At 40.8% G+C, this 12,024-nt stretch overlaps 1 protein-coding gene across 4 annotated transcripts in view; it reads right to left on the bottom strand.

The window, feature by feature from the left end:
- Positions 1–4,105: 4,105 nt before the first annotated feature.
- The window catches only part of NKIRAS1 (NFKB inhibitor interacting Ras like 1), a 34,377-nt gene continuing 26,458 nt past the window's right edge, over positions 4,106–12,024 (bottom strand). The window contains exons 4-6 of one of the 4 annotated variants that reach the window (XM_089691002.1): positions 10,445–10,686; positions 4,777–4,884; positions 4,106–4,309 (exon numbers count right to left, since the gene is read on the bottom strand). In XM_089691002.1, coding sequence (XP_089547128.1) covers positions 4,199–4,309; positions 4,777–4,884; positions 10,445–10,686 — 461 coding nt within the window. In that variant the 3' untranslated portion in view covers positions 4,106–4,198. Of the gene's footprint in view, positions 4,885–10,444; positions 10,687–12,024 lie in introns of all 4 variants that reach the window. The other 3 variants (XM_089691009.1, XM_089690986.1, XM_089690994.1) reach the window with 3 other exon arrangements.

Raw genomic sequence — 12,024 nt, 5'->3', positions numbered from 1 at the left:
CAGTTCTTCTGTTCTCATGTCATACCTTAAGCTGCCAGAGGAGTAAGAGTCTGTAGAAAAATTGGAGAAGCCCGAACTCTCCAATTAAAGCTTTGACTTTGGTCAACACAATAATTACCACTGGCAAGGCAACAATTCAGTGAGAAGAAGTGGTGGAGGCTGCTAAGAAAATTGCTCAGTGTCATCTACATCCAGAGGAATATCTGCCTTCTTCCACAAAAGAAGAATTGGAAATCAGATGCAATGATTTGGAGAAACCACGAGGGGAGTGGGGGGGAGAATCAATCACTTATCCCAATTATAGCCTTTGATAGAATAACTACCTTGTTAGATTCAGCATTGGTTGCTTATTTAACTGGTACATAATGTTACCCTCCCCATGGAAAATTCAGTAACCTTTTAAAGATGTCCTAGAGTGATGTACTACCATTGATTTGAAGAGAAAGTATTTCATGCGATTGAGGATGCCTTCAGCTCTACTATGTAGTAACCTCTGCAGGAAGAGAGCTGCAATAGGCAAACAATATACACTCCTCTTTAAAAAGTGGACTTCAAATTATCTGCAGATTTTAACAGCATTTGCTGATCAGGAAGAACCATCACAAGAGAATGGGCCACCAATCACATTTAAGCAATCGCAGCATAGGAAATCATTTGCTGGAAAGTCCCCATTTGGCACCATAAGTACACAAATAATCCACTAAATAAATGGTAACTATATGGGTTGGGTTTGAGAACAAGTCCTACAAACAGCTGGCTGCTGTTGTAACACCAGTTGATGCATACTAAAACTACATTTTCTACATCTATATACCATTACTTGTGACATCCTAAGCCAAAATGTAAGACATTGTATCAGATACCCCTTTCAGTTATCAAGTGGAGCAACATAAACATTTGGATACCACAACTCCTGTACAACCTTCTAAACTCCCCCATCTGGATTGAAGACAATCACCTTCAAAAAGACTAAATTCACACTTCAGGGACCTTGTTTGGATCAAAGGAAAGAAGTCTAGAAATCCATCTTAAACATCTATAGCTGGGGGTGGTTTAGTTATCCTCGAACCCATGGAGATATCAGTCAAACCTGCAGTTTGAGAGGGGGGGAGATTTTTACTCAATTCTCCTATTCACACTGAGGTGGATGGAGAAATTCCTCCTGCTTAGCCTTTGTATTCTGACAGCAGTGAAACTTCTCAGCTGTTTGAATACACTGATCAGCACCACTAGCTATTGTGACAGAATGCAGAGTCCGACCACAGCCCTTCTCACCAACTCAAGACCAAAAGGATCAGCGTATCTCGCACTGCGCTGTCACTTGCATAACAATGCCACACTCAGCTGCACCCTGCACAAAGATTTTCCAGCTCATGGGACTACAATCTATGTGCCAACAGCCTGAGAGCAATTGTTACTGGGTCAGGTTAATTACACAATTAACCGTGCACACTGCCGCCACCACCTTTTTACAGAGAAGGAGGAAACTCACAAATCTTAGCAGTAACACTATGATATTAGTATAAGCGTCTGTAATACACACTGTCACCACAGACAGATGTATTCAGAGGATTAATACATACAGTAGCACTCTTCAAGAGACAGGGATTCTTAGTTTGCATTAAACGCTTTAGAGACAGTTCACCACTTGTCAGAAAATAAGATTACTAAAAAAAAAAGTCAAAATGGTGCAATTAAAATATTTACAGAACAAGATGTAAACGAATATCTAAAGAGCAATAAAACAGAGAAATAAAAGAAAGGAGTTCAGAAGGCAGAATACTTGCAATGTCCTTGGTTTGAGCAGAGTCCAATTGTCCAAACAAAAAAAAGGTTGCCTTGGCTCTGAAGTCTTAGATGGTTCCTGATGGATGTTAAGCGAGAGCTTTTTTTTTCTCCAGGATGTCAGTTTATCATCTCAAAGGGGTGTCTCCTGAGAACAAATGACCAATCATCCAGTTTGGGGATGGGTGTTAGGCAGTAACCAAGGTTATGACCAAATACCTTACAATTTCATACTAAGGTCAATAACCTTCAATAAGTACAGGTAGCATCCTAGCAATTGGCAGATTAATATTATTTAGAACTATAATCCAAATGCAAAAAAGGGAGGAAAAAAAAAAAAAAAAAAAAAAACACATTGCATATCCTTGTCACTCCAGATAAAAGATTGCTTTCTTCTCTCTTGTATGTACTAACAGTTTTGCAAGGTCTCGTGTGACTCATTAAAATGATCTATCCGAATATATACTTATTAAATGTGCCCACTTCCTGCTGAAGTTTATGAATTTGTATGAAAAAGGACTCATGGAATGTACGTTTTATGGCACGCTCTAGTTCTACTGGAATAACAGGTCATGACTGACCAAGTTATTGTTTTACGATCGGTCAGAGGAAAGTGGTTTTCAAGCAGACCCCCTGGAACCAGACTAATTATTGGTTTACAGGCCTTTAGCTTATCTGTATTTTATTTAGGATAAGAGGCCCTTTTTACCTGCGTTCACTTACAGCCTCACATTCCATATAAAAAAAAAAAAAAAAAAAAAAAGTGCATGGAACTAAAATATTGCAGAACTAAAATTGGTACAAAAAAAAAAAAAAATATAAAGCTTAATTACTACCCCGCTATAGTGAAAAGAGGGCCTGTGCAATAACCATCATTTTTAAATTGTCCAAATGACAGAAAAAAGGAGGGAGACAACCAATTTGGAATCTCCACTATAAGTGCTGCACAGTGTCAGGAATCCGAAAGCGTGACAAAACTTCTGTGCAAATACCCCATCAATATGCACTCACCAGAAGCTAAAGAATATAAAGCCTAATAAGACACTCCAGTCAACCTGGACATCCACTGGTCACTCCTCAGCATGGATGAGATCATTAGTCAGAAGTAAACCCTGTTAAGGAATTGCTCACCACACGAAGACCAGAATACAGTATATAGTGTAGCATTTTATTACCATCATGATCAAAACAAATAAAAAAAACTAGGTAATAAAATCTATGTGGAATACAAAAACAAACGTGTCCAGACTTACAAAGAAGGCCACTGATCTAAACAGACTTGGTGGCATGACATCAGCACATGAGGCCCCACCTGACATGTTTCGTGCCCATTGAAGAGGGGGGGGGGGGCGCACACACAGGGAGGGTTTTTTTTTTCAAACCAGCAGGCTGAAAGAAAAAAAACTGAGAGGTCACTGTACTACCAAGAGATGTTAATGCACTGTTCAGCACCATTGGCTGCAAGCGCTGATCAGATGATGCTGGTTTGCCAGTATGTCTGGTTGATAATAGCCTAAAGATAAAAACGAATGCAGCCGTCACATGCAAGAATTGTTAAGGTGCAATATGATAAAGCAGGCATCTTCAAACTTTCTAATTGAAGGGTCAGTTTACTGTACTTGACATTAGGGGGCCGGACTGTGACCTTCAGGAGTAGAAAAGGTCCTGAAGTCAGTTGGGAAAATGCCCCATTTTTTGTATCCTTTGGAGGAATTGTGTCCCATCATTGGTGTCACTGGGAGAAATTGTGTCTCATTTGTCACTAGACCCCATTTCTGGTGTAATTGGAAGGAGTTGAGCCCCTTTATTGGTGTCAGTGGTGGGAATTATACCCCACTGTTTGCATCAGTGAAAGAAATAGTGCCCAAGGGGCGGGATAAAAAGCAAAGGGCCACAGTTTGGAGACCACTGTGATAAAGGTTTGCTTTTGGGTTTAATACACAAAGTCAGTTACTAGGCAAACTGAAATGGGAGGATTTTCTACACTGTAAAATGATCAATGAGCATCTGTACGAGAGTCCCTTACAATTGTGTCCTGGTCACCATCTCAAAAAAACTCACCCCAATGTTTACATTACACAGAATATATCACTTCATAGCATTGCTACTACTACACTTATTGCTGGCAGTGTTTAAATACACATATGACCCTATTATAACCCATAATACCAGTTTATTGTTTTGCTATATTTTTTGTATGGGAACAGGAGGTTAGGAGGAAAGTTTAATTTGAACAGTTTGAAGCTGCAGTATGGCCTCCAGCTCTCTGAACACCAGAGGCACGAGCACAGGGAATAAATGCCTATTGTACATGAGAAGGTAATAAGAATTCTCTTTATTCAAAACAAAAATGTAATTATTGTTGGTGTGCTTTACCGATTCATATGAAGTACAACTATTGACAGAGAGGAACCTATACAAGACACCAGTGACAGTAGATTGACGATCCATCTATGAGATGCCACTCACAAGACGACATGCCGAAACCAGGTCTTGCAACACCATAACCAACACAAGAACCATGCTTTGGAAAAAAAAAAAAAGGCATAGTCTGAGGGGACAAGTTATGCAGAACATATTGAACTATCACATATCCAAAGCATACACACTATATAGGGTGCAGAGGACTGACCTCGGTTTACAAGGTCTGTACAATAGTGTATGTGGCTGTTTACTTTTCTACACGGTAAATGGGTCCTAGTAAGGATTGATGCTGTTTTACAGTGACAGGTAAATGAAAACATGGCAGTGATCAGTATCCATTTACTTGCTATAATGCATACTGCCTTGAAGGGATAAGCTCAAACGCTATAATAAAAGTTCTGAACACACATAAAGAGATGCAATACTGTAGACTACTTAGTTGTCAGATGGGGTCCCCTTACTTTTTCTCCCTGGCAAAGGAAAGGTTGATTTACTTTGGATCTGATTGAGTTTGCTGGCCAGCAGTGTGAAAGGCTCAATTAAAGTTTTCCTGTTTGCCACAGTCACCTCCCATAATTTTACTTTTTCGCCTCTTGCCCATTGTAAAGCCAGCTCTGTGTCCACTTGTCTGTAGTCCTCCAGGTCTGCTTTATTTCCCAGAATGATGGTCACGACCTTGAAGCAGAAAAGAAAAATCATCCATTTCATCTCACTCTTAGGCTCCATGCACATTAGCATTTCTTTTTTTTTTAAGCTGGGTGGGGGAAGAAAACAAAACCCACACCCAAAAAAGGAGAAAGTTACATTTTACTTGCTCATTTCTAAAAATAATCCAACACTGAAGTTTCTTTGCTATGCGGGTGGGCTGGGGAGTTATATTTATCATAATTAAAATTGTGTGCTGGCACATCTCATTATCAGTTTTAAACTTTATTTGAACAAGGCCTGTTCCAAAGGGTTAAAGATCTAGAAGCTGAATTTCTGCATTCTGTTGAGGGGGAAACTCAGCGTGAAATACCAAGTCTGAACATTTCTATTACTGCCATAAATGTCGATTACTGTATATATTTAAACCATTGCAAGTCAAAAAGGATTTAAAAAAAAAAAAAAAAAAAAAAGGAAACGCAGTGTGTCCCACTTGGTCAGTGAAGGAAAATTTTCCAAAAGTGGTGCACACAGAATCTGGTGCAGCGGTGCATAGTAACTAATCCGCTTCTAACTTCAGTTTGTTCAAGTAAGCTTTGACAATAAAATCTGCAAGTTCATCGATTAGGCACAGCTGCACCAGATTACATACGCACCAATTATTTGTATTATTTATTTCAGGTACTTATATAGCGCCATCAATTTATGCAGCGCTTTACATATATATTGTACATTCACATCAGTCCCCAACCCTCAAGGGGTGTACAATCTAAGGCACCAATTTTAGTAAATCTCCCACACAGAGTTCCTCTGATTTCAAATTGTTCAATTTAGATTGTTTTCTGCCTGAGGCATACACCAAACACCTAGAAAAGCAAGACATTTTTTGTACTACTTTAGGAATGTTATATTAAAATGGGAACACAATCACACAGGGGGTGTTTTCCAATTTGACTGCAAAAGTGGAGATTCACTTTTAGTACTCAACTGCATCTGAGCACCAGAAACTAAAAATGTTTTTGAATTCATTTTTTAATATTCAAAATGAAACTCACTCATCCATCATGTCTCCATGCCTTATTTTGTTGAAAAATAACTTTCAAACACCTCCTAGCATTTCTAGCCCCATCATCTTGAGTAAGGGCAGATTCACAATGAAGCATTTACATCCTGGAATCCATCTGCCCTTAGCTCAAGCATTTAGGTAGAAAGGTGTGCTTAGCTGAGAAAGCTCATCCTCCAGATGGGAGAAAAAAAAAAACCCATCAAGACTCTTGATGTATGACATAATTTTGGCCTAGGCCAGAAACCAAATAGCAACCGATTTAAAATTAAAAAAAAAAATGGAACCAAGTGAATAAAATATACCTTCCTACCTAGTTAGTAAAGCTAGCAGAATACGGATTAAAAATAGTTAATATTGATTGAGAGTTTAGTTCCACTTTAAGCTTTCCTGGTAGTTCCTTTTATGTGATTGCCCTTAATTAGATCTTTTAAAATTAGGGCTTTTAAAATGTATAATTTTGTTACACCCACCTTCCACCTGTGCCCAATTGGGCACATTTTGCTCATTTTAAAAAGATTACTATAGGCAACCAATTTATTCTGTCATCCACTTTCTTTTGCAAAGGAAAATTTATTTTATGTACTCATGACACATTCTCGATGAATCAATTTACAACAGGCTGAGCAGACCTAGTCAGAGCTGCTCGGTAAGGATTCAATAATTAGGGCACTTTAGTACTTATTTATAACTCTTTCCTGCAGCGCGCTCACAAAGTCATTTGGAAGGGGTACCAGTTTGGCTGATAACCGGGAGTTATCAACATGGGTCCTACAACCAATGTTTTACAGCTGTATCCAATTTTTCTTAATTTCTCAAAGACACAACAGGAAATTTGATGAATGGGAGATGACCCATCCACTCTCTTTTTTAAAAGACACCAGAAAGTAGAGCTTGCCATAAATGGATAGAATTTCAATGACAATTCGTGGAGGAAACAGTCAAAAAAAAAAAAAATTAAATAATTTCTCTAATCATTAGTGGGCCAAATATATGTTCATTTTCCGAATTAATGAGAAAATAAGAAGTAGGATGGTACTTTTTTCTGGAATAAAATCGATTTCTAAACAGTGTATGAGGTTTGTTTGGGAGAGGCTATGAATTCCAAAATCAAATGTTAAAAGCAAACTATATTTTTTCAAATGACAAAAACGACTGTTCTGAGAATTTTCACACAGTTTTTCTTAAGAAATGTATTTGAAATGCTATCCAACTATGGTCAGCTTTAATCCCCACTGACAGGTGTCACCAGAAGAGATCTGCATTGAAAGATTTCAGCTTTATTCAGGTTGCCAAGACAAGTGTAAAATGTAGCATTTCCCATCACTCTGTTTTACCCAAGGTTCACACCCAAGAGTTTTCAGCAGTGTTTTGCAGAAACGCACTACAGTACATGCAACATGATTTCCTATGGGACACGTTCACATCTCCGCATTTCACCCGATGCGTCTTTGGAAAGGGTCAGAGACTTTTGTTTTTAATTTAAAAAAAAAAAAGTTGCGTTTTTGGTTCTATAGGACCTCAATGGGAATGCTACAGAAACACATTTAGTGTTGATAAGTTTTAAATCTGCCTAGCAATAAATGGAAAAAAAAAAAAAAAAAAAAAAAAAACACCCAAAAGAAAAAAACCAAAAAAAAAAAAACCACCACATGCAAAAAACGCATTGCAGAAACAGATCAAAATCGCAAACTGCATAGGTGTGAACCTACCCTTAGTGACACCAGGACAAAAAAGGGAAGGTAAATCTCCCAGGTGCAGAACAGCAATTTAAACATGACAATGGTTCAAACACCTCACTATTCATCCAAACAAACAAAAAAAAAGCCAAGCAGCCTTGGTCATGTACATTTAGTCTGCTTGATGGATCCATCATACAGTCATGGCCAAAACTATTGGCACCCCTGCATTTCTGTCAGATAATGCCCCACTTCATTCAGAAAAATGTTGAATATTTATTTCCTTTGTATTGGTAGGACACAAAAGTGGAGAAACAAAAAGCCAAATCTGACATTCCATGCAAAACCCCCAAAAATGGACTGGACAAAATTGTCACCTTCTCAAAATTGCATTCCAGGTTTGTGATGCTCCTGCAATTATAATTAAACTCACCTGTATCAATTATCAGACCTCAATGGGGATAAATATCATGCTGGATATCTAAACTGATATGGACTGGGTAATGTGTTAGGAACGCAAGGATGCCCCATCGTTTGATGGAAATGAAAATCAACCTACAGAGGACTGAACTGAAAGACACCCCCCGAAAATCAAAGTGAAAAAATGATGCAGCAGGCTAGTTAATTTTGTTGAAATTTCATTGAAGCAATTCAAAATGGTACTCAATGTCAGGGCATGCTCCTAATGAGACAACAGATGGTGTCCTGGGGTATTTCCTCCAGGATCTGGACCAGGAGATCACGGAGCTCCTGGGCAGTCTGAGGTGCAACCTGGCGGCGGCAGATGGACTGATATCCCAGAGGTTTTCTATTGGATTTAGGTCAGGCAAGCGTGGGGGCCCATTCAATTCCTTCAGCCTATAGGAACTCTCCTGGAATCTCCTCCATGTTCTTGAGACTGCTGGGAGACACATCAAACCTCCTGGCAATGGCATGTATTGATGTGCCATCCTGGTGGAGTGACAAAAAAAAAAAAAAAGTGAAAAGTTGCTTTTCTGTTGTGTCTCAGCAAAGAATTGTCTGAAGACTTGAGAACAAACCCTAGAGATCTTAAATGTTCCTGTGTCCAACATTGTCGAGATGTTTATAGCCTATGGCACTAACTAATCTCCCTGGATGTGGACAAAAGTGAAAAATGAAAGATTGTAACAAAGGATTGTTCTAATGGTGGCAAAAGAACCTCAACTTCCAGATAAAATTCAAGATGACCTTCAGACACAGGGTACAACTTTGTCAGCTTGCACTATATGTCGCCATCTGAATGAAAAAGGGATGCTATGATAGGAGATCCAGGAGGACCCCACTGCTGACACAAACATAAAAAAGCCAGATTGGAGTTTGCCAAAAAAACTTAACTGAGGAAGGCAAAATCCTTTCGGGAAAATGCTGTGGACAAAACGAAAAAAAAAAAATTTGTTTTTTTTGGTAAAGCCCATCATTCTATTATTTTCAGAAAAAGCAATGTAGCCTTTAACCAGTTGTCTACTGAGCACCTTTACCCCCTTCTGCCCAGGTCACTTTTCAGCTTTTGGGGGCACTTTGAATGACAATTGCGCTGTGATGCGACACTACCCAATTTTTTTATTTTTTTTATAGACATGCTTTTTGGTGGTATTTAATCACCACTGGGGTTTTCATTTTTTTTTTGCAAAAAGAAAATTTTGAAAAATTCTGTTATAAAATTTTTTAACCAAGTAATTTTTCTCCTTCACTGATGTGCGACAATGAGGCTGCAGAGATGGGCACTGATAAGCATTGACAGGCATTACTGGTGGGCATTGACAGGCATCACTCATTTCAGGTACTTATATAGCACCGTCAATTTACGCAGCGCTTTACATATATATGTTGCACATTCACATCTGTCCCTAACCCTCAAGGGGCGTACAATCTAAGGTGTATATGGCACTGATGATCAGTGTTGATGTCCCTCCGAGGAATGCAGCTTACCGGCTCTCCTCTCACATGCTTTCAGCATGAGAGGACTGCCGATAACCGGCATTTCCTTGTTTACATGCAATCAGCTGTGATTGGACAAAGCTGATCATGATACAGCCTGTGTCATCAGCTCTTACTGCGATTTGCTTTGTCCCGGGAACACAGCGTACCACCAATCGCCACGCCGCACGCCCCCAGGGGTGAGCATGCGCAGTTAGAGTGGGAGTATATCATGTCCTCCTAGAGTCGCTGCCCACCCATCATTTTCTTATATGGCGGGCAGGAGGCGGTTAAAGAAAAGAACAAATCCTACACTCAAACATGGAGGTGCACAATGTTTTGGGGTTGCTTTGCCGCTGGCATTAAGAAATCTGAAGACTACCAAAGAATTCTGGGGTGCAATGTAGAGCCCAGTGACAGAAAGTTGGGTCTCCGTCAAGAGGAGATGGGTCTTAATTACAGCAGGACAATGACCCAAACCACACATCAAAAAGCATCCAGAAATGGTTTCAAAATGCCAGAGAGTACTGCACTGGCCAGCAATGAGTCCAGATCTCAATCCCATAGAGCACCTGTGGAGAGATCTCAAAACAGCAGTCGGGAAAAGGAAACCTTCCAATCTGAGATATCATGTACAGTCAGTTATCTAAACTCAGCTTCATAAACTTTGGAGCCTGCTCCCATTCATATCATGCCTACTGACATCAGAACCTTAGAAGACCAAGAAACCTGGTTCAGGTGTGCTCTTGTTCCACATAAACCAGGAAAAGCTTGCATTACCAAACAGAAACCAAGTTTTTTCCTAAATAAGACATGCTCTGCTCGCTATGCTGAAGGGAGATGTAGTGACCATACAGTACATTTTCACAAAAATCCCTGTTAAATGCTCAGCAAGGTTCTTTAAACAAACCTCCTTTTTATCTCTGAATCTGTCAACATCCCTTTTAAGCTGCTCAACCCTTCGGAAAGATTCCAAGCTGTCCACACTGTAGACGAGAATGAATCCATCAGCAACGGAGAAGTAATGTTTTGGCAACTCCATTCCATCCTGAAGTCCTTGTGTGTCGTAAATACGCAACTGTTCCCTCACACCACGTTCAGTTTCCACAGAAGCAACATAAACATCTTCCAGGGTGTCGCTATGTTCCTGACCTGCAAATGGGCAAGCACAGTAGTTACAGAACAAAAATGTCATGTTTAGGACCTGGGCTTGCCTTTTCTTCACGTCAAAACTGTGTTTAAGTCAATGGTAATGCAAAAGCAGATTGATGCAGCTCATTTACCAATTACAGGTCAGAAATAGGTCAATTTCACCTGTCAGACCTCAGAAGCATCTCAAACTGCTGTCAAAAGGCAAGCAAAAGGCACGTGAAAGCCTGCTGAATTTGCCCAACACAAGTCCTTTCAGTGCGGTCATTGAATGAATCAAAGTTACGTTGGTAAACCTGAACTCCAGGTATGATCTTGATTGCATAGTTACATTGGCCCAATGTAAATCTATGTATCACTCATCCCTGAGGAGCTGCTGGGGAAGCTGGTAATTAGAGATGAGCTAATCGAACATGACGAAGTGGAATTCGTTTCGAAGATTAGGAAATATTCAATTCGCGCCGAATCCGAAAATTAGCAAACTTTGGATGCACGAATCGAATTTTCCCAAAAATGGCGGCGACATGTGTGGCGACGGAGCGGGGATCTCTGGGAAGGCGCGCAGACAAGGCGCGCTGACCCATAATGCATTCATTCATGACATGCGATCGCATTAGCCAATCAGCAGCCAGCCAGCACTGTGTAATGGTGGAGCTATAAATCGCGGCCATCTTAGAATTCTCCATTAGCCTCCGGTCATTCAAGAGAGACAGACCTCTGTGTATTAGGGACAGAGTTAGGGCCACAGAGACTTTAGGGACACAGAATCGTTACTCAGGGACAGACACAGAATCGTTGAATTAAAGAGTATGTCAGACAACACGCAGAGGAGTGGCAGAGGAGGCAATGTTTCAGGAGCGAGCAGACGTGGCAGCAGAGGAAGGGGTCGAGGCAGCACTAGTCGCAGCCAGAGGCCAGTGCTCCCGGTGTCATCCAGCGGTCGTGTCTCCACTGACAACCCTGCCGTCATCGATTGGTTGGCTCGGTCGTCTTCCTCTTCCCAGGTCACCTCTGACACCTACAGCCAACGGTCGGTGGGTACGTCAGACACAACCGTTAGTTGGCATGGCCCGGGAGCAAGCCCACTGAAATCACGTGTCCTCTACCTGCCCCTGTCCTTTGGTGTTCCCTCACCAAGCGAAGTATCGCATGCTGTGGGCTCAGCCCCACTGTACAGTGAGGAAGAGCTAACAGAGGGCTGTCAGGAACGGGGGGAGACATCCGCCTCTTCAGCAGCCAGGCGAAGAAGTACTGGCGAGGAGAGTGGCTCGGTAGCCGGTCTAGAGACAGGTCTGTCTCCTGACCCACACGCAGCCGAGGGGGCTAGTAGTGAGGCGGAGA

The sequence above is a fragment of the Staurois parvus genome, unplaced genomic scaffold, assembly GCF_062004578.1.
Source record: "Staurois parvus isolate SC_StPar_1 unplaced genomic scaffold, SC_StPar_1.0 ptg000021l, whole genome shotgun sequence".
Lineage (NCBI taxonomy): Eukaryota > Metazoa > Chordata > Amphibia > Anura > Ranidae > Staurois > Staurois parvus.
The sequence above is the reverse complement of the archived record's forward strand: the minus strand, read 5'-3'. Positions and strand labels throughout refer to the sequence as shown.